The sequence below is a fragment of the Myxocyprinus asiaticus genome, chromosome 19 (assembly GCF_019703515.2).
Source record: "Myxocyprinus asiaticus isolate MX2 ecotype Aquarium Trade chromosome 19, UBuf_Myxa_2, whole genome shotgun sequence".
In the NCBI taxonomy this organism is placed as follows: Eukaryota; Metazoa; Chordata; class Actinopteri; order Cypriniformes; family Catostomidae; genus Myxocyprinus; species Myxocyprinus asiaticus.
This window is the reverse complement of record NC_059362.1, coordinates 33,297,343-33,324,802: the sequence shown is the minus strand read 5'-3', so window position 1 is coordinate 33,324,802 and position 27,460 is coordinate 33,297,343. Positions and strand designations below refer to the sequence as shown.

At 37.7% G+C, this 27,460-nt stretch overlaps 1 protein-coding gene across 1 annotated transcript in view; it reads left to right on the top strand.

Annotated features, from left to right (window-relative positions):
* Positions 1 to 27,435, top strand: part of atf6 (activating transcription factor 6) — a 54,015-nt gene extending 26,580 nt beyond the window's left edge. The window contains exons 8-16 of the mRNA XM_051645138.1: positions 3,496 to 3,681; positions 3,955 to 4,046; positions 4,370 to 4,510; positions 6,378 to 6,491; positions 7,928 to 8,027; positions 9,737 to 9,807; positions 11,394 to 11,505; positions 19,132 to 19,216; positions 25,707 to 27,435. Coding sequence (XP_051501098.1) covers positions 3,496 to 3,681; positions 3,955 to 4,046; positions 4,370 to 4,510; positions 6,378 to 6,491; positions 7,928 to 8,027; positions 9,737 to 9,807; positions 11,394 to 11,505; positions 19,132 to 19,216; positions 25,707 to 25,909 — 1,104 coding nt within the window. The 3' untranslated portion in view covers positions 25,910 to 27,435. The remainder of the gene's footprint in view (positions 1 to 3,495; positions 3,682 to 3,954; positions 4,047 to 4,369; positions 4,511 to 6,377; positions 6,492 to 7,927; positions 8,028 to 9,736; positions 9,808 to 11,393; positions 11,506 to 19,131; positions 19,217 to 25,706) is intronic.
* The last annotated feature ends 25 nt before the right edge of the window (positions 27,436 to 27,460 follow it).

The window sequence follows — 27,460 nt, the reverse complement described above, 5'->3', positions numbered from 1 at the left end:
GACCCAATTAAGTAGCTTCAAATTTATTTTATGTGTCCCTAACATGATTAATTTCCTCAGTTTAACATAATATTTTTGTGTCACAACAATACTGATTGATGTTTTAAGTTTATGGTAGTAAGTTATCATTTAAGGCTAATTTATACTGGGCAAACAGGCTTCACTTAGTTCGACTACAAATGATGACAGTGATGTTTTTGTTCTGCCAAGGTGTTCATTTGGTGAGATTTCTCCTGTTTGTGCACATCTCTGAAATGCTTGACCCAAGAGAACTCAGCTGGCCGAAGAGAGATGATGATTGGTTAAAACTATTCATGGGTGTGGTTTCGATATGACACTTTTTATTTACAATCGCACGTGCCAGCTGAGGAGTTGTTATCTAGGTTACCTGTTTACCTACTGTCGTTAAAATAAATAGCTTCGAAGCCCGTCTCTTAAGAGATTGTGTGGAAGTATACTTTTTTTACATGATTTACAACACAAACTCTACAAAGACAGCATAGCCATGACAAATAAGTGGAGAGAGATTGGAGTTTTTAAAAGTGAAAGGGGCCGTGACAAGTTTAATAAAGCAAAGAAGAGGCACAGCGCTAAAAGCGGTGGTCCACGGAGAGAAAACCTGCATTATTGGCTGCTTTATTATATTAAACACCATGACATCACCCTAAAAAACTAATTTTAAAATGACGTAGTGCATAGTATAAACAGCAGCTTCATTCGCCTAGGGTGCTTTAGTTCGTCCAGGAGAAAAAAGTTCAGCTTCTTCGAAAGTATAAACCAGGCTTTAACTAGCAATAGCATACATCAACATGCTAAATGCTAAGTGCTCCTTGAGTAAAGCAGCATACATCATGTTGTTTTTGTACCAGTCCTAGTAAACGCTACACTCTTCACCACAATAGTAACCCAGCGTAACAGAATCGGTTCTAAATTCCAAAATAACAACATTAAACACTATTAAGTCACCCCCTTATCTCATCTTGCTCAATGTATAAAATAACACTTAATTTCAACATTAGTTTTCTCTCTCCGCATCAAGTCCCAGACAAAGCATGCTGGGAACTACAAATCCCCTGCCTAAATCCTCTTTTCCATGTTGTTGGACACACTTGATTGGTTTACATTAACCCTACATAATGTAATCTAGTAGAGTGCACATTTCAGAGAATTACATTAATTGAAAACAAAGAAAACAAGTTTAGAAGAGAAACACAATTTTGTTGTGTAGATCACAAATAATCTAATTTATTAAACCGGACAACCTGCATTTCCACTTTTCACTTGGTTAGAAAATCCATTGGTTAGGGATGTTTTGAGCCTTGGAGAGCATTCTTTGCTTTGACAGTAAGCTTTGGAGTCCTACTATCATATTTTTTAATTTATTACGTGGCAGCCATCAGTATGAGTGTTGGATGGTACACATTTGGTTTTGTTTGAATGACTTTCCCACAAACTAGAATGGAACAAATGTCATCAAACATCTTTCATTGTTTCAGCAGAAATCCTTAGTAACACTGAATTTTGGTTGAGTAGTGCCAACATTCACCAACCCCTCCCCACCCACCATGTTCTATCACCATGGTGATGGCACACTGTGCTCTTGTAACCAAACATGTTGTTCATTCCCAGGCCCTGTCCATGGCCCGGATCCCGGTTTTAGGAGAGCTTTCTCAGGAGATGGGGAGCACAAACAAATACATGGAGGTCCAAGTGGTTTAATCACTACCACTGTTAGGTCAGAGTCTTAAAATGCTCTGGCTTTGAGAACAGTCCACCCCACCACACCCCTCTAGTGGTCTCAGTTTCTCATCTATTCTAGTCACCTTTTCTTTTTTTTCTCAGGGTGGAGCCTGTTCTCAAAAAACATATTGGCCAAAAGCATCTAACCCTTGAGTTTTATCAGGACTGGGTGGGTAAGCTTACATAAACCCTGTTTATGTAAGCTTAATTAACCAACCTAGTCTCATAGAATGAATGTTACTATAACTACGTCTTTGGAAACTGTGTTTTACGTTCCATGTTCTAGGTTTTGCTGCAGTTTCCTGGTGAAATGAACACTAGAGGTGCTACAACAACTGTGCGTTTTATTCACTTACACACAAATCACGGGTACTATGGCTGTTTATGAATTTATAAACACAAATTTTTCACTCTTTTACTCACACACTGCTATGTTATTATATCAAAACTCTTTTACTCTAATGCATCATTTGAAAAACAATACATTTTAACTCCTGTATTACAGACCCACCTACATTTACACTTCCCTTATTTTGGGTAGGACTTTGGACTCAGAGACTTCGAATTCGCTTTTAAAACACTATCGGTTAGATTTAGGTGTTGGTTTAGGGTAAGGATGTCTGTTTTGTTCACCTCATTTAATTTTTTTTTAACGCTATTGGTTAGGTTAATGTTAAAGTTTTAGGTTAGGGAGGTACATTTACTCATTAAAATATCCATCTAATATTCAGATTTAAAACCATGTCTGATTACATAATTTCACTCTGATTTTGGCATCCTCTGCTGGATATTTCACTGGGAAACTGCAGCCAAACGTGTAATGATGCACGTAATTTTTTGGTTTGCAAAGATGTTGCCATTGTCATTTAAATTTCATTAGATCTGGCTGTAATTAACAATGTATAATTGGGTAAAAATTTTAAATTGCAATTTCTTCGCATGAGCTTGTGTTTACGTTCTCCAGCATTCGGATGCATTTGAATGGGGGGGGCAAAGACTAGTGTGACTAGGGCTTATGGGCTTTATATCTGTGCCTAGAAAATGTAGTTGTTTTTTAAGTAGCTGTGACCTAGCATGTCCTTTTAAAGGAATATTATGGGTTCAATACAAGCTCAATCAACAGCATTTGTGCCATTGTTGATTACCACAAAAAGTAATTTCGACTCGTCCCTCCTTTTCTTTAAAAAAGGGCAAAAATCTGGGTTACAGTGAGGCACTAACAATGGAAGTGAATATCCCGGAATATACCTTTAAGGCAAGTTGGTTCACTCAGTAACCATGTCTTATTTATGCATCTTAATAATGTTATCAGAAATTTTCCTTTTTAGCTCAAATCATGCTAAAAAAAAATGCTATGCTGCATTGTGTACCACTGCAATTATTTAAAAGTACTGGAAAATGTGCCAGATGTCCTGTTGTCTCTCGTGTGTATGGAGGGGCCATGGCCACAAATTGATGTTGTGTTCAAAGATACAGCTAGAACATAAAATCAAGGACTTATTTGAAAACACTTCTCTAATTTACTTTCGTTATATAAAACTTATATAAAACTTGTTTGCAAGTACGACTCAACCATATCAACAAACAAACTTGTGGAGCCATTTTTTTTCTGCAGGACCCGTAGAGTGCATTACGAGGGCAGATTAAGCTACAAACTATTTTGCCAGTGTGTCACGGCCTGTGAGCAAACACTAGTCCAATTACAAATTTGTTGTTGAGCTCCATTGACCTGATTGCTCTCTTTTCCCTGTGCAGTCGAGTGTGTCTAGGAGGCAACAACGCATGATAAAGAACAGAGAGTCTGCGTCTCTTTCTCGGAAGAAGAAAAAGGAGTACTTGCTGATGCTGGAAGCCCGTCTGAAGGTGGCGCTGTCAGAGAACGAGAAGCTGAAAAATGAAAACGGCACATTGAAAAGACAAGTGGAAGGCCTGATGAGTGAGGTTGGTGTCCATACTATTAATCCTTGATTTTATCGCAGACTGTGGTAACAATTGATTGATTGTTAGCAGACACGCTTGGGGAAAACGAATCATGGGACAGATTTTCACATTAATAAATAATATTTGATACCTTTAAGAATATTTTGATCTTGTCTTCATAAAACACATAAATATATAGTAGAGTTTTTTAGTTTAATTCTATATGTAGATTTTAAAATGAAACTGAAGTTGGTCTTGCTCTAAGATGCATTGACATTTTCTTTGTCTCTTTAGAACTCCGTACTGAAGGCAACAGCTCCAAAAAGGAGGGCTGTGTGTCTTATGGTGGTTCTGGTCTTTATGGTCTTTAATTTGGGTCCAATGAGGTAAATAATTAAAATTTTCCATACCATTCCAGTATTTTAATTTGCAACTTGATGTTTGTGATTGTGATTTATACTTAAGTCATTTGTTTCATGTATGTTTTTAGGTCTTATCTCTTTGCTGTTTTGGTACTGTGTCACAGAAAATAATTACTGTTCATAGCTGTAGTGGAATTTAGCAATTTACTTGGTAGCACAAAACAAATTTTGTCCCTTTGGAAGATAACATTCCCAAAAGCCTGACTACAACCTATGTGCCACTATTCTGAAGGCACAAGGCATAATTTGCTAACTGAAGGTTTTTTAACATCCTGTTTGCCACTCAGTTTGTTAGGAGGAGACAGAGGGTCTACCTTTCCTGCTGCGCCTGCATTCAATGGCAGACATCTGCTGGGCTTTTCCCCAGAGTCCGAGAGAAACATGGAGACAAACAAACCTGAGACTGATCCCTCTAACACTGTGAACAGGTAACACTATTATTCCATAGTTTTCTACATTTGCTCAAACACTCTATCATGCTGAGTGTTGCATGTGGGGCTGGAAGCACCTGAGACCCATACCTATCAGAGCTTGGACAGGCCATTTATGTTTTATAAAACACGACAGCACAGGTGCTGTGTGACTCTGTCCAAGTGCCCGGGTAAGAGAACAAGGCTCTGTTCTCATGTCTGTTCCACAACTGGACAGCTAGCTAAGTTTGTTGTTATATCTACCCAGGAAAATGTTTTGAAAGGTGATGCTGGGTTTTCATGTCCATACAAAATTGCTTTAACAACATGAAACTCACAGCACTTCAAATACCCCACATGAAAAAAGATATTTGAAGGCATGATTACTTTGAAAACCTGTTTTCTCAAATACATTCATCATGCAGGTCTAGTTGAAATTAACTCACAGGGTCATGTTTCAAAGCTCCAGTGGCCTGGTTTAGACAAGCATTGCATCATTAGTAAGATTTTGAGGGGTTTTTCGGGACCGAAACGGGTGGTGTTCCACAAGGCTCAATATTAGGTCCATTTTCATTTCCATGCTTCCTCATTTATTACCTGGTCTCTTAATTTCTGCTGTGTTCTTTCCACTGTAAGATGCATTTTATATTCCAGTTCAAACTGTGTTTTTGAAATTGGTCCTTTGAAAGGAAATGTAGTGTTGTTGTTTTTTGGAGCAAATTAGGTAACTTGGCGCTGTAGAATAGAAGCATGTACTTTAAGTTGAGACCCATATTTTTTTTTTCTTAGTGAGTTCATACACCTGTAAGTTTTTTCTGTAAAATCCTCAGTTCATAAGATATTCCCACAGGTCTTGTAGTGCTAGCTTGCTCCTGTGTCATTCATAGACAAAAAAACATTTAACATTCTTGAGTTATAGATCTGTTCAGGGCATCTGGTACTAATAGCCCAGTGTTGGTCCTATGGAAAGCATTTTTCTAGTTGAGTGTTGATCATATTAAGAGCAGTTTAGTCTGCCGTCTTAATTTATTTCCTTCACAAAGGTTTGAGCTCAAAGAAAGTAATCCAGACTAACTCCCACTCCCTGTTTCTTTACTGTGGGCTGAACTGCTCTGTGTCGGGAAAGCTTGCGAGACCTAAATCTAACTTCCCAGAGTTTCAGGCACGCTCACACATCCCCAGCCAGAAGCGTTTGACTTGTCGTTTCAGAGGCCAAATGTTTCCTTCTCAGTATCATAGTTTTCCAAAGCCATTAAATCAAGATATATATACCAACATCAGCTGCTCACAGTCTGATTGTTCACCAGTTGAAATAGTTTTTTTGATGATGTCTTGTCTTGGCTATATTGAAAGTACAAGATCATTGCATCTTCGCTATGAATTAACTTGGTACTTGTCATATGCAGTGTTCATTTATAGCTTTTAGTTGCTTTGTCTTCCCATAGACAAGATTAAAAAAGTTCCGCCTTGGCTTGCACACTTGCACGTGGCATCCTTTGTAGATGTTAAGCCTGCAGTTTACCAAGAGATGATTAAAACAAGAGCTGTATAAAATTCCTGATGTTGTCTCAAAATTAGAACATCTTTTTAAGATCTGAATCTGTTTTTCTCTATCAACCGCCTTTCTCCGTTCTTTTCTTTTTAAACCTCACTCTTGAGGTCTTTATCTGTTCACTTCCATTTTATTGTAGCATCTCCCTTTCTTCTCACCTTTTAAAATGGATAGTTCACCCGAAAGAGATATTTAGCAGAATGTCCAAGCTGCTCATTTCTAGACAATGAAAGTGGATGGGGACAGCCGTGGTCACCATTCACTTTCATTGAACTATCCTTTTAATGTTACCCCTTTTTCTGTTTTTAATACCGTTTTCACTCTTTCTCATAGGTTGGAGGATGTTGTATCAGAACAGAAGGCTCTGATGGTGGTGAAGAAGGATCCTCTGTATTTCAGAACTCCACCTCCCTGCCAGCCACCTGTCAACAGGACCAAGTGCATGAAGTAAGTACTGATCATGCTCCAACATCAGTATTGAGATTAACAAATTGTGGGGCTTTAACAATGTTTAGAAATATTTTTCAGTTCCTCATCTGTGACTTTTACTGTAGTTGTCGATTTGTTAGTATCTGGCGGTCCTGTGAGAAATCAGTTGTGCTGTTTAAAGTTCCAAGAATCTGATCTGCAGTGCTGCTACTCTGATATGACCTAAACTGAGAAATAATTTTTATTGTGTATCTCAAGTTTTTGATTTATGTTTTAAGAAGTGTAAAGGCCAAAGTGTACTTTGGCTATCCACGTTGCTAATTTCCTCGACTTGCAGACGCATTCCTCGTCTGTGCGCATTGTCGGTGCATGCGCCGTCTATTGACTGTACTAAAAGAGTATCACAAAGCAGTTGTAGTGGGCATGTATCGAACCCGATGGTATTCGCGGTCAGAAAAGTATACTTTGAAAGGCAACAAGGTCAGCCAGGTGCAATCCGATCCGATCCGGAACACAGAAAAACAAAGGATACCTGGGCCTTAATAGACCATCTTAGCAGTCATTCAAATCAGTGTTTTAATATGAGGATGACTAGATTCATAAGCACCTCCAAAGTAAAAAAAATTTCTATATTCTTTGTTTCTTATGTAGTTTTTAGAGATACTTTTCAGCAGAAATAACATTTCTTGTTGGCCATAAGTTTTTTTTTATTTAATTTTTTTTATGTATTTTCTAGAATATAAGTATTTTTTTATTTATTTACGGTATAAATGATGTTGGTCAGTTAAACCAAAACACATATGCTTACACACAAACAGATGAAAACATCAGTCATAGACACTGTAGGGTTTTTAAGTATCCTATTCAGATTATTTCGCCTGTACAAATTATTTATGTAACCAGTTTAAATATTCTGTCCACCATAATATTTTCTCTAAGAAACAGAACAAAACAGTACTCTAAGACCAATGTCACACGCTCCTGTAAAAACTCCTCACATCCTCACAAAATGATGTTTCGTCACACCCCTAGTAAAAACATTCAGTCAGTGAAGTGAATATTATTCCAGTTGTCGGGTTTGGTTATCATGAAACATTGACTAAAAGATGAAAAAGGATTACTTGAAGCAGATGCTCCAGATTAAAACGAGCACAAATATAACGTGATCTGTAGATCTTGAGGTAATCTTCATGGAGCAACTTTACGTGCTGAGCGCCTGATAGGAAAATCAGGGACTCCTGGGCAGCATGCACCCTCTGTCAGGCTATCAGTATGACTTATATATGGGTGTAATTTATCTGTTTTTTGGGGGGGTTTTTTACAATGTAATTTTGACCAGGTACGACTTCTTTTCCCAGAAAATGCCGTTTTAAACCAGAATAACATCGTTCATAATGTTACCGTTCAACATCTTGCCAAATCTGACATTATATCTCTGCTCTGCATATCTACAGGATAGCACATGAACTGAGGGGCTGGATACATCGACATGAGGTTGAGCGGACCAAAACCCGCCGCATGAGCAACTCCCAGCACAGGAGCAGAACCATCCTGGTATGACCTAGCAGCATTTCTCCTACTCATGCCATGTCTGTCTATCTATATTTTTGGTTCTTTCCTTTTTCATGCTCACTTTTGATAACTACAGCAGTTGTTTGGATTTTCCGTCTTGATATTTGTATCTCTTGTTTTTCACCACATTTTAAATGCAATCAAAATTAATCCGATATTCAGAGAGACACCTAAGGAGACCTTATGGTCTTTTTAGGTTGAGACAATATACAGTAACGAGGCTGAAGAGCCTCATTTCTGTCTGTTTGACCTGAAGCATGACATCTGTCTCTGTGCAGCTCAACTGCAGACACTGCGTTGCATACCTCCAACCCAGATACAGGCAGCTGAGAACCACCAGGATCTAACACTGTTTATTTTCTTTAAATAGATCTTTTGATATGTTTACATTAGGGATGAGATCTCTCTCTCCTCTCTTTCTCTAAGCTCTCCTCGCTTGTTCACCCCTTTTTAACTCACTCTCTCCAGCTTGATCTCTCACCAAGTATAATCCAGGAGTCTTGGGAAAGTAAACAGCCCCTTGCCCCAGTCTGCCCAGTCATTCTGTCTTTTCCTCCCATTAACCAGTTTCCTTTTTTTTTTTTTCTTTTTTTTTTTTTTTTTTTTTTTTACAGTCTCTCCCATACAGAGTCTGGTTGTTTTGAAAACCACTGTCAGTAGCTTTACTAGATTCAATTTACTAGATTTTACCCAAAAGGCTTTAGAATACTAGGAATATAGCACACAAGTCGTATGCATCACTTTTATTATACTTTTATGTTTTTGCATCCTTTTTGAAGCTTGAAAGCTTCAGTCCCCATTCATTATAATTGCATGGAAAAGAGCGTCCAGTACATTCTTTAGAATTTCTTTTTTTGTGTTCCACAGAAGAGTCATGCAGGTTGTGCATGATGACAGGATTTTTGTTTTTAGGTTAACTATTATTTAAACTATCAGACTGCACTTGTTTACTTTAGTTCTTTTTTTAATTTTTTTTTTTTTTATTATTAGTTAACTAAGAGTGAGAGGAGGTAGATGGACAGCTTGTTATGGATTTAGAGTAGTATATGTGTGCATGCAGGTGATTGTTTGAAAGGCTGCCCTCTGTTTAAAGGGTCTGCCCTATGTTGGGAACTGCACTGACAGGTCAGACAAATTTCTTAAAGACACAGTCCTGTATTACATCACACTATGCATCAGACTTAAATATATACACACAATCTAATCTGTCACACACACATAGACAGTTTCTCCTGACCTACCCCTACTGGGAGCATTTGGGAAGCAGTATGAACCCTGCATGCTTTCTGTATCCAGGATTGAGCCACTGGTGTAAACAATGTCGTCATGCAGGGCGCTGAGAGTTTAGATGATTGGATGGATAGGTGTGATAACAGATGGCTGTTTCCCTTATTTTGTGTGCTGTAATGCTTCAAATTCATTAAGGTGACACAGAGGGGAACCTTTCAAGAGCCAGGCACCAAACTAAACAAAGACTGGGAGAGATGCACTCTATCAGACTAACACATGCTGACAGGAGCCGATGCACAGACCCAGTATGCCACATGTATGGAGATATCAGTGTTTGCAATATGACATGCATAGGATTGTGCATGTGCTCTCCGATTTGTTTTTATAATATGGAAAAAGGAAGTCACATTTTTCTGTTTTTTTTTTGTTTTTTTTTTTGTTTTGTTTTTTTGTCCCAACAGAAAGCAGAAGAGAAAACTGCAGAGGTACAGCAGATAGTGACACAGATCCAGTACACGGATTCATCTGAAAAGTAAGTTCAGTCCAACTGTATCATTACATGTAGACAACGAAAGATGCAAGGAATGTTTTGCATTGTTCACAGAATCTTTTCAATTGTCTGTCATTCAAGCCGTATCTATTAGTGGCCATTATTGTGGTCAGTGTGAGAGAGTTAGTTGTCAATTCTTGAATCTACATTATCAGTGCTATATGACTAGCCAATATATGCTGTTTTTTAATGAAACTGATTGGTCATGTGAACTAAATGGCAAAAGTGTTGTAATGTTCTCTAATGTGCATTCCAATAAATGGTCTTAAGATGATTTCAATTTACATATTCCAAGAGAACACATTGACATGGAAGCCCAGATTCTGATCAACATGTCACGTCATGTTCAGTCAACATGAAATCAAAATAGACCACTATTTACTTTCTTAATATAATAATTTACTTTCTTAATTTCTGTTTTTATTGAGCACGATTCAGCAGTGCATGAGCACAACATGCACCACCACTAGAATATTTTCCTTTTTGGCTGATGTCACCTTGATCATGACCCAAAAGCATCCTCTAAGTTGGTATTTGCTGTGTTTCAAAAGGCTAGTGTTCCTCCATAATTGACTGTCAACTTGCATTCAAGACTGCTCCATTCTAGTATGCAATGCCCACTTTTTTCAATCCAATTATTTCCCAATTAATAAAATAAAGTTCCTACTTTTTTCTCATTAAAAACCCTGTTTCACTTACGATACATTGTGCAAGTAAAATGGATTGTAAATGCTTTTTTTTTTGTTGACTTTAAATCTATGCCAGATTTTTGTTAATAAAAATAATAATAATGAAAATATTGAATATAAAATTGAAGTATTTTTCCTGTTGCTGTTTTACCCCTTAGCAGATTTACCCTCTTACATTCCTTTTTTTAATTTGTTTGTTTCACTTTTTCTGGGTGGCCCTCTGGGTAAATCATATTTTTGGCTGCTAAGAGTTCGGCTGACCTCAGCAGTGCACCAGGCCAAAATTCAGCATGGCTGTCATTCCATTGCTGCACACTGACAAAAGGGGAAAGGCCACATTTCCACAGGAAAAAGATGTTTTATGAAGAGATTAATGAGAACTCTCAGATATCTTTTTTTTTTTTTTTTTGCTCTGCGTTACATATTCTTTTCATTAAAATGTTGATGACATAAGTAAACTAGAGATACAGCTACATTTAAAGATTAACATTTAAGTGGTGTCTGTATATACTGGACAGTGGCCTAAAAAATGTTTGGACACTTACGTTACTATTAAAAATGTCTGAATGTCATGAAATACTACTTGGGAACCCTGTAGTTATTATCTGTGCAATAGAAGTCTCCCAAAAAGTCTTTGTAGTAAAATTAATGAAAAGTATAAAAACTTTGCCTGCCATCCTACATTTGTTAGCTACAGTTTATATCAGATACAGTAAGATTAGTTAGAAACCCTGACCTTTCTTTCAATGGTATTGAAAGTTTGAATCTCATTTACTTGTTTGTGAAAATTACAATCTTTGAACTTTAAAGAAAAGCTGTCAGTTCTTATTAGTGGTGAAATGTAAAGCAGTATTTGAAGTGTTTGTTACCTGTATGTAGGAATCCCAGCAATGAGCTGCAGGTGTACTACGCCCCTCGCCGCACCTACAATGACTTCTTTGATGAACTCAACAGAAGAGGGGATACATTCTACGTGATCTCATTCCGCCGGGTAGGCTAACCACCCTATCTATATCTCTGTCTATCTACCTGTCTATCTCTCTATCTGTCTTTTTGCCTTCTCTCTATCTGTTGCCACACATGGACACGGTTAATTGGTTTGAGAGCCCACACAGAGTCATAATGGGACACTTGAAACCGTTCTACTACAATAGAGCTCATGGCCTGTCCGAGATCCTGAACATGTGCAGGAACCTGGGAGGTCTTTGTAAACTTCTGTTTTTCTGTTTGTAAACTATTGTTCTTGTTTGAAATAAAAAAAAATAAAAAAAACACAGTGGTTCTCGCAGTACCACCTTGCCAGTATTCGGCTTGCCACCATGATTTTCAAATTGAAGTGTGTAATTTTTTTCAGTGCTAAAATACCTACACTAAGTTAAGCTTAATGTGTAGAAACAACTACAGTATAAGGGGTCGTTCACACGGAATGTGTTTTGCGTCTGTCTGTATTGTTTTTCAGTTGTATTACTATGTAAACATGCACTAGTCTAATCATTGTGGTGTGTCTCACACAGTAGTTCTGCATTTTGTAGACACAGTGTCAAGTTAAAATAATCTTGAGACACCTGCATTCTGTAATAACAATGGTATGAGTTTGGAGCGGAACTATTTATTTGTCTGATCAATGACAAATGTTGGGACTGGTGTGTGTTCGGGAAACCTGTTTGAAAACAGTTATTTTTTCAATTCCATTTAGTGATGCTATTTGCGTAGCTGATCTCTTAGAATTTTTTTACACTTGAGTGACCATTTTGGCAATACCTTGCGAAACATGATTTAGAGTTATTTAAATGAATCAAGCCTTAGAGTGAAATGAGGCAAATCTTGAGCACACACGTACATGATTGGAAGTACACATGCAAATGTGTATACAGACATAAGTTTCATAACTGGTCTTATCCTGAAGTTCACTTGCCTCCACCCCATTGCACCCCCTCCCCCCAATTTCTTTGAGCATCATTCATTTAAAGTCAGACTCCATTTGTAGTAATTGAGTAAAATTTTGGCCGTTTTAGGCTTAAATTCATGTCATCCTTCATCCGTTCGTTCTTTATTCCATGCGTGTTTAAAGTTGTTGTTTTCCCTTCCCTCAGTATCTGCTTTTCATTATACTCTTGGAAGATGTGAATAATGTTGGATGACATATTTGAAAAGTGTTTTTAAATTGCTTTTTTTTTTTTTTTTTTTTTACACAAAGAAAACGGCACACAAGAGTTTGAAGATTAAGCGAAACAAACAAAGTAAACAAAGCAAAATGAGCATTCAGTATTTCTCCAGTTTGTGCGGAAAGTGACGATGGAAGGTAATCACTCCGTTCCTCCATTTCTGGCATTCACTGACTTCGTTCTGAATTACTTTTTTTTTTATTTTATTTTTTTTTATATACAGCAAACAGAACTCCAATTTCCTTTTTTGTACAAATAAAACATGGAAATGACTCATGTCAATGACTCAATGTCATTGTAATTCCTGTAAATCAGCAAATGTTTTTGTGGTCTCTATGGACAAATGTCCAGCCTACTTTTTTCATTCGACGCTTTTCTCTTATCCCAGTTTGACTTGTAGAGAGTCAACTGCAAGTAAACCATTTGTATGTTGATTTCCCCAAAGAGTGTAAACACTGTAGCTCTATGGTGCTATCAAAACATTGCTCTGTGAGTTTTGTCATCCGAACCAGCTTGACATAGCAATGTTGCCTCAACCAGTGACTTGAGTTTGAGGAGGGACTGACAGTTTGACCAACCAGTGGAAGACGGGAGTAGTGTCTTGGGAAACCTGTTTAAAAATATTTTCAACATTTTTCAAATTCCATATTGGTGACTGACATTTTGCCTTTCCCCTTTTCTTACCAATTGTATATTTCAACTTTTAAAGATTTTAAAATCAAAGTTTTCAGTGTTTAGTGTTCAATAGTCCCAATAGAAATCAGCTTAAATCTTAGATGAGTTGAAGTTTGAACTGTTTAGTCATGGTAAGGCACCACCCTGTTTTCATTTTTTCATTAGGTCTTTAGGATTGTTCAGTCTTCTGGAAAATCAGACTTTCATAATATTGAACCAGCACCACCAGAACTCTGCTTGGATGGTGACCTCCATTTATTAACTTAGAAAGGTCAAAGCCTAATCCATCAGGTTGCAAAACTGGCTGTCAAAGACGGAATAAAGGGAATGCATTAACTTCCAATTTGTGTCCTTTTGTTTAGTTGGAGACGGGCAATCACAGTGAATGATGGAAATTTTTTTGTTTGTTTTTTTCCTGTTGTTGCAGTACTAATGATGTGCAGCAACTGGAGTTCACAGTTTCATGCTGTTTATTTAGAAGAAAAATTTTTTTTCTTTTATGACACCTCAAGTGGTTTCTTATGGTTTACTTCAGATGACAAAGAGTATTTAGTTTGGGTTAGACCACTTTTATAGCATGTTACAGCATTTTAGCTCCACTGCTGCTCCCTTAACTATGGCAAACACTGCCTGTTATTCTTGACTTAATGAATCAGCCCTGTTATTAATTGTTTTAGAGAACATATAGTTCTACCAGAAAGACTCAAATAAATTTAGCATGATAGTATAATGCCTTTTGGCCCCATCCTTCGGTTTGGCTACTGATTCTTCCAAAGGAAGATTTAAAAAGTGAGGAGCCTACCCCCAAGTCAGGGACCCAAACTGGTAGCATTTGCATTGGCACCCTGAAAGCAGAGAAATAACAAGCTATTAGAGGATCTTTAATACGGAAGTGATATAGTGGTTGGTTGAGAATGAATAGATGGCATATCTCTAGTCTGCATGTCTCTGAGCAATTTTGAAACTTTGCATTGAAGCACTTTTCATGTTATTGCTTGACTTGAGATGAATTGCATGTGTTGTTTTTCCTCATTTGTAAGTCACTTTGGATAGAGCTCCTGCTAAAATAATAAATGTTAAAGAAAATAGAACTAGCTTACTAATATGAGTTTTCCTTAAAAACTAATGCATATGCTTCAATTTTCTAATTCATCACTTTAAGTGCCCCCATTATAAAAGCAATACCTGTAGGAAACAGTCTGAAGGAATGTGTGTCTTAGAGGGGAGATAGACATTTTAAATAATGGATGAAAGAGGTTATTAATTGTTTCAGTTAGGATGAGACCTTTGAGTGCTATGAACCATCATTTAGTAAAATTGATTATGATTTCTCTTTTAAATTTTTTAGACTGTTTGTTTGTTTTGTTTCCTTGGTTTCTGGGTGTGTGTCTCTGTGGAGTTTTGTTTGTCTGATATTTTTTCTTTTTATTTATCCCCTGCAACTCTTTCTGGAGTGTATTTGCAGCTTAATAGGATTTATTTCATTTTTCCATTTGATCAAGCTCTCTGATCTCCCACAGTTGCAAACGTCCCAAACTGTGCTAGAGATGTTTCCATTGTCCTCCTTATGTAAGCCAATCATACACCGCCTGGCCAAAAAAAAAAAAGTCACTGTTTGGATTTTAATTAGTAGATACTTAAGAGCCTATGATTGGATCATTATTGCATTGATTAATACGTTTCAGCTGGCAACAATTCATTTAACCCTTTCTGATGCAGTGTGTAGCTTCTCATTTCTTAAACAACCATGTCGGAAGACGTATCCCGTGGTCGTGGAAAAGATGTTACTGTGTTTCAGAAGGGGCAAATTATTGGCTTGCATCAAGCAAAGAAAACGAGGAGATTGCTGAAATCACTTGAATTGGGTTAAGAAATGTCCAACACATTATTAAAACCTGGAAGAATAGTGGTGAACCGTCAGCTTCGCCGAAGAGATGTGGTCGGAAAACAATCTTGAATGATTGTGATCAGAGATCACTAAAACGCTTGAAGTCACATCGTAAAAAATCGACAGTAGAACTCATGACTATGTTTAATAGTGAAAGTAAGAGCATTTCCACACGCACAATGCAATGAGAACTTGCAGGATTGGGACTAAACAGCTGTGTGGCCACAAGAAACCACTTGATAGTGAGGCTAATCGGGGAAAATAAACGGCTTCAATTTGCTTGGGAGCATAAAGATTGGACTGTGGAGCTATGGAAAAATTTGAAAAATGGCTCAAATTGTGAAAGAGTGGTTCAGGGAACATGAGGAATCATTTTCACACATGAAGTGGGCACCACAGAGTCCTGACCTTAACTCCATTGAAAGTCTTTGGGATGTGCTGGAGAAGACTTTACGGAGTGGTTCGACTCTCCCATCATCACTACAAGATCTCGGACAAAAATGAATGCAACTCTGGATGGAAATAAATGTTGTGGTGTTGCATAAGGTTGTTGAAACAATGCCAATGTAATCAAAGCTAAAGATGGTCCAACAAAACATTAGAGAATGCGTTTTTTTTTTTTTTGGCCTGGCAGTGAAGGATCGCCAGTTGCAGCACCCTTTGAGCCTGTCAGTTTAGAGTTATAGGAAGTCCCTGACTGGGATGAGATGGGTATACCTTATACTGTTCTGTCACTTACCCTTTCGCCTTTGTCCTTCTCTTTTTCAACTTTTCCTCTCATTAGTACAAGTCATGGATGCTGGGTTGCAATAAGAAAATATTGCAGTTCAAAGCTGTGGTGTATTGTGATCTTTGACTCACATGATTCTTATTCATCTTCATCGGATAATGCTTTCCTCAGCAAGTGCTGAATGTCTTACTTTACCCCCTCATAGAGCCATAAGTACTGTAGCTTAGAGCCATAAGCACGACTTGAGGGAATAGTGTACATTGGGTCAGGCGTGTTTATCACAATGCGAAAATCCTTGCAGTCTAGCTGTATGATATGGATGATATAATTAAAAAAAAATGTAATTAAAAGTATTGATTTTTGGCTTTAGAATATCCATTCTGTATCTTGAGGTAAAATATTGTGACACTTTGAAATATCAGCTTTGTTTTATTTTTTTCCCCTCTACTTTTAATAAAGGTTATGGGATGAGAGAATCGAACCCACAGATTTAAGAGATGTTCTGGGTCACCTACTAGTGCACATAGATGACTTCAGTTTCTAAAAAACCCTGCTTTCATATTCTTGTCTAAGGAGCCACTTTAGGCTGGGAGAAACAGGGCAGAAGATTGTGTAACACAATCACAGTTGAAGTCAGAAGTTTACATACACTTAGTTTGAAGTCATTAAAACACATTTTTTAACCACTCTGCAGATTTAATATTAGCAAACTATAGTTTTGACAAGTCGTTTAGGACATCTACATTGTGCATGACACAATTATTTTTCCAACAATTTTTTACAGACAGAATGTTTCACTTTTAATTGACTATATCACAATTCCAGTGGGTCAGACATTTACATACACTAAGTTAACTGCCTTTAAGCAGCTTGGAAAATTCCAGAAAATTATGTCAAGCCTACAGACAATTAGCCAATTAGCTTCTAATAGGAGGTGTACCTGTGGATGTATTTTAAGGCCTACCTTCAAACTCAGTGCCTCTTTGCTTGACATCATGGGAAAATCAAAAGAAATCAGCCAAGACTACAGAAAAAGAATTGTGGACCACCGCAATCAGGTTCATCCTTAGGAGCAATTTCCAAATGCCTGAAGGTACACGTTCGTACATACAAACAATAGTACGCAAGTATAAACACCATGGGACCACACAGCCATCATACCACTCAGGAATGAGACGAATTCTGTCTCCTAGAGATGAACGTAGTTTGGTACGAAAAGTACAAATCAATCCCAGAACAAGAGCAAAGGACTTTGTGAAGATATTGGTGGAAACAGGTAGACAAGTACGTATATCCACAGTAAAATGAGTCCTATATCGACATAACCTGAAAGGCTGCTCAGCAAGGAAGAAGCCACTGCTCCAAAACCGCCATAAAAAAGCCAGACTACAGTTTGCAAGTGAACATGGGGACAAAGATTTTATCTTTTGGAGAAGTGTCCTCTGGTCTGATGCAACAAAAATTGAGCTATTTGGCCATAATGACCATCGTTATGTTTGAAGGAAAAAGGGTGAGGCTTGCAAGCCGAAGAACACCATCCCAACCGTGAAGCATGGGTGTGGCAGCATCATGTTGTGGGGGTGCTTTGCTGCAGGAGGGACTGGTGCACTTCACAAAATAGTTGGCATCATGAGGAAGGAAAATTATGTGGATATATTGAAGCAACATCTCAGGACATCAGCCAGGAAGTTAAAGCTCGGTCGCAAATGGGTCTTCCAAATGGACAGTGACCCCAAGCATACCCCCAAAGATGTGGAAAAATGGCTTAAGGACAACAAAGTCAAGGTATTGGAGTGGCCATCACAAAGCCCTGACCTCAATCCAATAGAACATTTGTGGGCAGAACTGAAAAAGCATTTGTGAGCTAGGAGGCCTACAAACCTAACTCAGTTACACCAGTTCTGCATGGAGGAATGGGCCAAAATTCCACCAGCTTATTGTGAGAAGCTTGTGGAAGGCTACCCAAAATGTTTGACCCAAGTTAAACAATTTAAAGGCAATGCTACCAAATACTAACAAAGTGTATGTAAACTTCTGACCCACTGGGAATGTGATGAAAGAAATAAAAGCTGAAATACATCATTCTCTCTTATTCTGACATTTCACATTCTTAAAATAGTGATCCTAACTGACCTAAGACAGGGAATGTTTTCTATGATTGAATGTCAGGAATTGTGAAAAACTGAGTTTAAATGTATTTGGCTAAGGTGTATATAAACTTCTGACTTCAACTGTAAATCATCTTAGTAAAATTGAAGTAATCTATTTGCTGTTTTGTGCATGCACATGTCTCCGTTTTTAATCAGGAACTGTACCGGAAATTCAACTCCACTCTCTGCATATCTTTAGTTCAGTCACAACAGATGGTATTAAACAGGAACACATTTGATAAATTCTACATTAAAATCCGTGACCTGTCTCCCATCAGTACAGACAGTGAGAGACATGACAGTATTATTACAAGTTCCAACTCTGGGTCTTTCCTGCCTGCATGGTTTCTGTCTTCAACAGGTGTGTGTCCTGATAGGAGAACATCTCCAACTGGTACAGCTGAGTTAGTCTAATAGACAAATTTTTTTACCTTTGGTTAGGGGGTGTTACATTACATTCTTTGGGTCTTCAGATTGCTTGCACTCGAGGAAATTTGAAGCTTTCTTCAGCAAATATTTCTTAATAGTTCTGCCATTAGCATGGGCTAGGGCTTCTTCAGTACTATATACATGCATGTTATCGGTGTACATTAAATCACTGGCAAACTGTGTCATTGTTGATTAGTAAAGAGCTGTTTGAGCAGTTATGGGAACATGCTGTGTGCCTTGCTAAAAACAAAGTTATGGTAATTTGTTGATGGACAGGCCTCTGCCTGTGGCCTTTACATGAGTATGTTCTGACTCAATGTCCCATTGTGCTATATTAGGTCCATTTACAGTTTTAATTGATTGAGTTCCAAACAGGGCAGTTCAGGAATACTGCCATATATAAGCGATTAGAGCTCCTTCATCACATATTGTGTCTTAGTAAAGTGCGCTTAATAAATCGGATTGGTTCTTCAAACTTCTTCAACAGTGACCATTGTAGTTGAAGTCAACAGCAATGTAATAAACTCCTCTCTTACACATGTTTGCAGGTGACTGATAACTGTTCGTCTCTCATTTACAGGATCATCTTCTCCTTCCTGCCACCAACCACAACAAAGGAAGCCGACCCAAGATGTCTTTAGTGCTGCCAGCAATGAATTACAATGGTAAGAGAAAAGAGTTGTGGATGATCAAAAAAAAAAAAAAAAATTCAAATCACTTTTACTGTCACACAACCATATGCACAAGTGCAACAGTGGGTGAAAGTCTTGGGTGCAGTTCTGAGCAACATAGCAGTCATGACAGTCGGTGGTGTTGAACTGTCCTTCCATCTTGTCCCTGTACTGATGTGACAAATGATGGGTGTGGGAGGGCTTTGTAGCCATCCCGGAAGGGAGAGTAGCTATGGTCCAAAACCCATCCCCCTGATGTGTTGAAACTGATATGTTGGTGGTATTTTGGTGCGATTGATTTGAGATTAGCTTTGTTAAAGTCCCCGGTCACAATGAACGCGGCCTCAGGGTGCGCGGTTTCCTGCTCACTTATACTCCCATACAGTTCCTGTGCTCGGTCTGTATCAGCTTGTGGCGGGATGTACACAGCAGTGATAATGTGAATTCCCTCGGTAGCCAGAATGGTCGACACAGAAGCATGAGAAATTCCAGATCAAGAGAGAAAGACTTGATAGAATGTACGTTCCTCTGATCACACCAGGATTTGTTGATCATAAAACATACCCCACCACCTCTGCTTTTACCTGAGAGGTCTTTCGCTCTGTCCGCTCGGTGCACGGAGAACCCCGCAGGTTCGATGGCTGAATCTGGAATCTCAGCAGACATCCAAGTTTCTGCAAGGCAGATAATGCAGCAATCCCTCGTCTCTCGTTGGAAAGAGATCCGCGCTCCGCTCGCAGAGCTTGTTGTCCAGAGACTGTACATTTGCCAGTAGAATACTGGGTAGCGGGGGTCGATTTGCACGACGTCTTACTCTGATGAGAACGCCGTCTCTATTCCCCTTTTCCTTCTGCTTTTCCGTGGCCGGGCAGCCCAGACAAAGGGCTCCGCTGGCGTTTTTGTAAAAAGCGGGACAGCATTGAGGAATTGGAAGTCCGGTTTTTGTTGTGCAATTGCAGAACCATTGTCCAGAAGTGTTTGTCTATCGTATACAATAAGGCAGACAACATCCAAGAAAAAAAAACATAAGAACTGTAAACAAAACAAACAAAAAACTGCAATGTTGTGTCGGAGCTCGCAACGCAGCAGCCATACTCTGCGCCATCTTGAGTCCAGTGAATCCAATGATCTTACAGGATTTATGTCTGATAACAGAAAAGATGGGCTGTAATATCTGTGTCCAGTATCGGCCTAATCAGACTAGTGCACTGATAATTGGAAACATTGGCCAATACAGATATGATCATAGACATAGCGTCCATCTCTACTAATTTACTAAATCTGTTGTCTTGTGCCTATAAAATTAGTAAAACCATCTGTTACCTTTGAAGATAACAAGTACATTTCTTTTTGTGGTCTTCTAGCCAAGGAAATCCAGTTTGGTCCGCCCAGATCATCCTTTATGTATGATCTTAACCAAAAAATAATCTGATTGTTAGATCAATTATGTGCTCCTGAGACAAAGTATGATTAACACAGATCTAACCAAACATCATTTAAAGTCAACAGGCATTAAATCAACTTTCTACACAGTTGAATTCCTCAAGATTTTATCAATTGCCCTGTTGACAGAAACCTGCCAGATATACAAGATCATAGGATTGAGTTGTTTATATAATTGAAATCTGAGGATTGCCTCTTGAGAGGACAGTTAAGCAAAAGCAAAGCATGATGTTCTCTGATGTCATTTTTTCCAGCTCAATCTTGTGTTAGTTTAGAAATGCTTGGCTTTCACATGGCTCTATTAAGTGACAACTTTTGGTCAGCTCAAGACAGAAATCTTGTTTTTGAAATTGCCGCCAGCTGTTACTGTTCTGTCCTTCATGCTCAAGATATTGGGTTTGGATAATTGTAATTTCCTTATATGTGATGCAAGAGTGAAGAAAATAACCTTTGTTTTGTTATTCATGTTTTGGGGTTTTTAATATGGTCGATTTCCATCTTATACAACATGACTAATAAAACAAAGATTTTTCCATCCTCCATCCTTCCATCAATTTCTGTTTCATGTTTTGCATAAGAGAGTGTTTTGTTTGGAGGCAATTGTTGCAGTTCCTGGCAGCATCAGTGCATGCATGCTATTATCTGTTCTGTTTTCTGTCTTTCCTGGTAACCCCAGGGGGAATTCTGAGTCAGCATTATAATCGTTTTTAAACTTTGGAGATAACAATAAAACTTTGTCTGTGCACTGCATACATTTTCAGAATTATAATAGTACAAATGTGGTCCTCTGCGATCACAACCAAAGCCCCATATCAGTGCTTTAAATTCAAAAGCCTAGTTAAAACCAAACCCATATGACTTACTTTCTTCTGTTTGGCAGAATATTGGTCTTTAGTCACCATTCACAAAAAAAGAAGTGGTGAAGGTGAATGGTGACTCAGTCTGTCAGTTCTTAACATTCTGCCAGACATTTCCTTTTGTATTCCAGAAAAAAAAGTAATATGGTTTGGAACAACATGAGGGTGTGTAAATGACATCAGAATTTCATTGTTGGTGAACAATCCCTATAAATCAACAATCCCTTTGAACAATTCCTTTAAATTGGTATTTTTAATGGTGTTTGTTTGGACAGTCAGGCATAGTACCAGATATATCCAAGGGAATTCAACCAGGAAAAAGCCCAAGAATACATTTCAAAACATATTTCAAATCAACAGAAAATGATCACGTACATTTTTTTTTTACTTCAAATTATGCTAAAAACTGTATTTTTTTAAACTGGTTCAGTAATTTCACATGCACCTTCTAGAGTAAATAAACTATCAAAAATGTAATTAGCTTTTTAACTGAAAGGGGGGACGTCCAGTTTTACAGCCGCATTAAGGCTCCAATACATTCTTCTTTGCTCAGAGCTAGAAAAAAGGTTGAAATAGTTGATCAATGGTACACTGTTTACAAACAATGGAACGACCGTCCATGGCGCTGGGGCTGCCATTTATAGGAGTATTTACATAAGAGATGCATGCTGTGCTGACAACAGACTACATGTAAAACATTAACTAATGTGTCATTAAAATGTTTTATCAATTACTACATGCCTCATTCTATGAATAGAATCCACATGAATCAAAATGAAGCTGTTTTAACCACATGATCATAATTTATAAAGTAATATACATATAGAATCATATGTTATATAATTTGTAATTTGTCAAATGTTTACATTTTGCATTCATAGCACTAATGCTAGCGCTAACATTCTATACGTGGCCATACGCACCGGTTGGACGTGGCCAACCCACTTTTATAGGCTTAATCCAAACAAAAACAAAAATCACATGACATGGTCATGGAAAATGTCTCTAAGCAAACGATCGTACAGATGTAGTTACGTTTGCGCCAACTGGACAACTCTGCACTTCAGTGTGTTCATGTTCACTGATCTCTACTGAGTGAAGAAATCAACTGTAAAAAGATGCCATCAAAATAGGTGGATCACCGGGTCACCCCCACCGATGATGTGGAACAATTACAGTAAGAAGGTGTTTAAAAGCCGCTATGAATTTTTGCGGAAAGTTTTCACTGACAAACTGTGTCAAACCACCGCAACAAACTCAAAAACACTTATTTTCGAACAGATTTTGTTCGAAACAACATCACTCCCATTATTCAATACTGCCGCCTCTGAGATTTCACCCATTCATTTTGCTCCTAATGGTCTGTCTCCTCCCCCATATACTGTCTCTGGTTTACTGTAAATTACTGGTTCTGATTTTATCATTGGGGTTGTACAACTTCAACTCTCATTAGGCCCTACTAATGCTGGGATACCTAAATCTATTTAGCAGTTATAACTTAAAAAGTACTTTCAGATTGACCCTCCACGATGCTCTCTGGCTTATAAAGTTTTTATCAGGGCTGGAGCGAGTCACACACATGTGTGCTGTAAAAATGATGGAAGTAACTAGGTTGTGCATGCACAGTATGTGAAGATCTCACTGTCTCCTTATGGAGAGCCTTCCTTATTGAAGGTAGACTATACAGCATCTGCAGAGTGATAATGTAAACCTTCATGCTTTTAACAGTTTCTTCTAAAATACTTATGCTTGTGTTTGACGAGAGCTTTTATAAATCTGTCAAAACATAGGAAAAGAAGTCACAGCCTGACCGTATCTTTCAGGGATCTGTTGAGAACGAAAAGACTTCTCACTGTGTCAGTTAAACTCAAAGCAGGATCAATATTGATCACTAAGACGCCGTTTACACCTAGTATTAAGATATGTCTCGGGTGATCCAATCACATGTGGTCAGGTGAGACACATGGCTGTTTACACCTGGTCACTTAAATGCATTTCCTGTGACCACTTGTGATTGGATTTGGAGGGGAGGGTCTCTGTTTCATGACAACATACATCAGTCACTCTGTCAGTGTGTTACTGCATGATATTAAAGCGCAACAAAGTCAGTAAAGACAAAGAAAGCACAAACGCAGCATGTCAGGCAGAATTTTAGTGGAATATCTGTATTAAAGGAGCTTCAGGTGTTTGTGCTTCTCATCTGTGTTGATATCAAACTCACTGAAGAAGATCCGTGAAGCTCTTGTGATTGTTTATGTATCCGCTTTTTTAAATTTTCCAATCTGACTGTTATTTCCTTTTAAAGCAGCTCATAAACAACAAAGTTCAAACTCTTGTTTTAGCGCAGCGGTTGATTGACAGATGAGGGGTGGCACTTCATTGCAGCCAGGATGCATACAGGATGGATTAGCGTTAACACCTCAAATGTGATGTGGTCACATGCGTTTTTGACCACATTCGTATGTGCTTTTTGTGATCCAATTATAAAACGTTTTAGACCACGTTTAGACCTGTATTTAGGGCTGACCATGTGATTGGATCACCCGAAACGCATCTTAATACCAGGTGGAAACGGGGTCTAAGTATTTTAGAAATTAGCACACTGCCTCATCTGTCTGATTCTGCCAAAAGTGTTAATTCTCTTTATATATAAAACAACAAAAATTATTTATTCATTTTTAATAATTTTTAGTTTTTTTATTTCATTACTTTTTATTCTTATTTATTGTTCATAATTGGTTTTAAAATGTATTTTATCTTGTATTTTCTTTATCATTTTTATGTACTTTATCATTCTTTATCATTTAAATGTGCTATATAAATAAACTGGCCTTGCCTTGCCTTTATAATTATGTTTTCCTCTCTTCTTAACTGCCCTGCAAAGCTAAAACATAGTAACTACGCCAAGACCTAAACTAAGAAAATGGCTTCAAAGTGTATTGATTAACCAGCCAAATGTGGATTGTAGCATAGTTGATCCAAACCCATCTGTCACAGGGCAGATCGTAGTCTTAAGACCCAAGTATACTTTGGTTTTGATGCGAACACTTGGCATCTGTGCACAGTCGAATGCTCAGCCTTTCAAAGTATACTTCATTTGAGTGTGCACATACACAGGTGGTTGGCGCATGCGTGCTACAACTGCTATAAGATACTGGACTTTTTTCTTCAGTAGTTTAGACCCATAAAAATGTCGTTACATCTCTTCAGACTCGAGTTATACAAATGCAGGTTTCTCCTGACCTCCTCACACACGCGCTTGACGTGCACATCCACTGATGTTGTTTCCACCATTGTCTCCTGTTGTTATGTGGCGATTACATCATCTTCTAGCGCTGTGATTGTTGCCACCTTGTGGACCCACTAATTAGTTACATAATTTCAGGCGCATGCGTATACTGCGTGTTCAAAGTATGCGTGGTTAGAAAAATTGGGTCGCACGCGATCAGTTCTCAAGCACTCTTTTGATGACGAAATTTGCATCATGCGTCCTGTACACAGACGCCTAGCATTCGTGTTTAAACGAAGTATACATTGGACTTAAGAGCCCTGATTTTGATGATAGATGTTTGTTTGTTTTTTTGATAAAATGTGTACAAATACTTACTGAGTTTTGAATTTGCAGGCCAGTTAAAGACCATTAGATTTCAAAAAAAGCATCATATACAAAATAATCATAGTTATTACATTGTAATGCATTGTGTTAGGATTGCATTACTTGAATTGGGTTTTCTATGATGAAATCAGAGCTTCATAACATTTCCTTTTTTTTTTTTTTTTTTTTTTTTTGCTTCTAAGGAAAATGTAATCGCTCTCATGGGTGTTGGCCAATCCACACATAATCGCTCTCATGGGTGTTGATCAATCCAGAGGTGTTTTGCCGAAGAACTTCTACTTAACCTCATTTTTCTTCATGTGGGAGTCATCTGTTGTGTTTATTGCTATGTAAAATTGAAGGCCAACATGTGACTGACCTTATGAACTATCTGTCTGAATGCCTCCTAACCTCTGGCCACCCAGCACATCACCTGCATTTTTTAAAGATTTACTTTCACACAGACTGTCGGTGTCTAAAAACGTGCATTTCCAAATGTATAACTGAGCACCAAGCACTGTTTTGTATGATTCTAATTATTTGCATGTTTGTTACTAAATACTAAAGTTACTTTTATGTCTCATTACAGAGAGCGTCATAAAAGACAAAGAGTTTGAGGTGATGATGCAAATCGACTGTGAAGTCATGGACACCAGGATCCTCCACATCAAGTCATCTAGTGTTCCGCCCATCTTGCGTGTCAATCAGACAGACACGGACTCTTTCTATCACTCGGCCCCCAGAAACAACCAGCCTGCAACCCCTGTTGGAGTCCTTGTGGGTTCTGCTTAATCCCAGCAATCCACTAACTACAAAAATGTATCTTGCCATGTTATCGTTTTCGCATCATCATATATTATATTTTTATTTTTTGGTGACTATACTTATCAGAGTGGCAAACCATGTTTCACCCAGATAATGTAATTAATGGGAATCATAGACCTATACTTGTAGTCACCTCATCACAATACAAATGTGTGCCATTCAATACGAAGTAAAAATATAGTTTTATTTCAAGTTTTTTTTTTTGTTTTTTTTTTTTCTTTTCTCCAAAGACTACTATTACCTAGCTTATCTGACTTCATTGATTAAAATGTTTGTTTATTCCAAGCAGACACAACAATTAATGTTCAGTCACTTTTAATATGTCTTTATTGATGTCATGGTTCAGTTGGGTTTTAATTTTATTTCTCTGCTCTGTGTGGTTGTGTTGTCTGGTTTTGTTTGCACTGCTTATGTTGCTTAGTAAAATGCATGAAGGTAAATATTTATTTTTTATTTTCTGTACCAAGCTTGTTTGGCACATATTTAAGGCTCAGATTCATAGAAATATTCTTTAATACCACTATCCTCAAAGAACCTGCCTTGGCAGTTATTTTTAGTTGCCGCTTGTGAATAGAAAATTAAGTGTGAAAATTGATTATTTCCCCTTTTAACTCATTTCTCATAAGTTAATTTCATTTTCCTGGAGGAAGAAAAGCTTCTTGTCATTCAGGACACTGTTCCAAATATAAAAAATGAGAAGAGTATAAAAGAATGTTTCATGCCGTTTAAATCATCCCTCTGCCTTTTGCTTAGATTTTTCAAGGTTATAACTTTAGACTTATTCTAATTGGCACAGTTTGGGGATAGGGTCATATGCAAAATTTGTCAGTTCATTTGAATACACGTTGGGCCCTTGTGTTTCTGTGAGGCTTAATTGCACTTTAAATAAGGTGCACTTATAAAGACAATTGTTGCCAGTTGACTGGTTGTTCATTTAAAGATTCATGAGAGATGCAAATAAGTCATGTTAATTTTTTGTCTCATCTGTCCTTCATTTACTCTATGCATTTGTGTCAATTTAGTGTTTTATTCGGAGGTTTGCTCATTTATTGTCATGTTAAGCAACACCTTAATTGGTTCATTCTAACTTGTATCACCATTCTACATAAACAAATTTGCTGTGCTGACCAATCAATATTAGAACTCCTTAAATGGGTAGGAATCATCACACTTTGAATTTCACAGATGATAAACTGAACTCTGGTGGGACTATGTTCTCAAAATGTGGATGATTTATTAATAGAATATTTAGTGAGAGAAATTAGCAAATATTGGCCTTGCATAACATTGCTGTAGAATTGTGTCTCTGTTACACTCACTATTTGTGATTAAACAATGTTTGTTTGTTTGTTTGATCAAATCTTTTTCCTATAAAAAATTGTTACATTTAATGTATTTATGCAGTTTTCTTTTTTGTTCCTGTTCACAGTGAAGAAATGAAAGGAATTTTGTGACAATGCAAAAAAATAAAAATAAACACTGGACAAATACTAGCTCAAGGTCATGGGTGATTTTTAT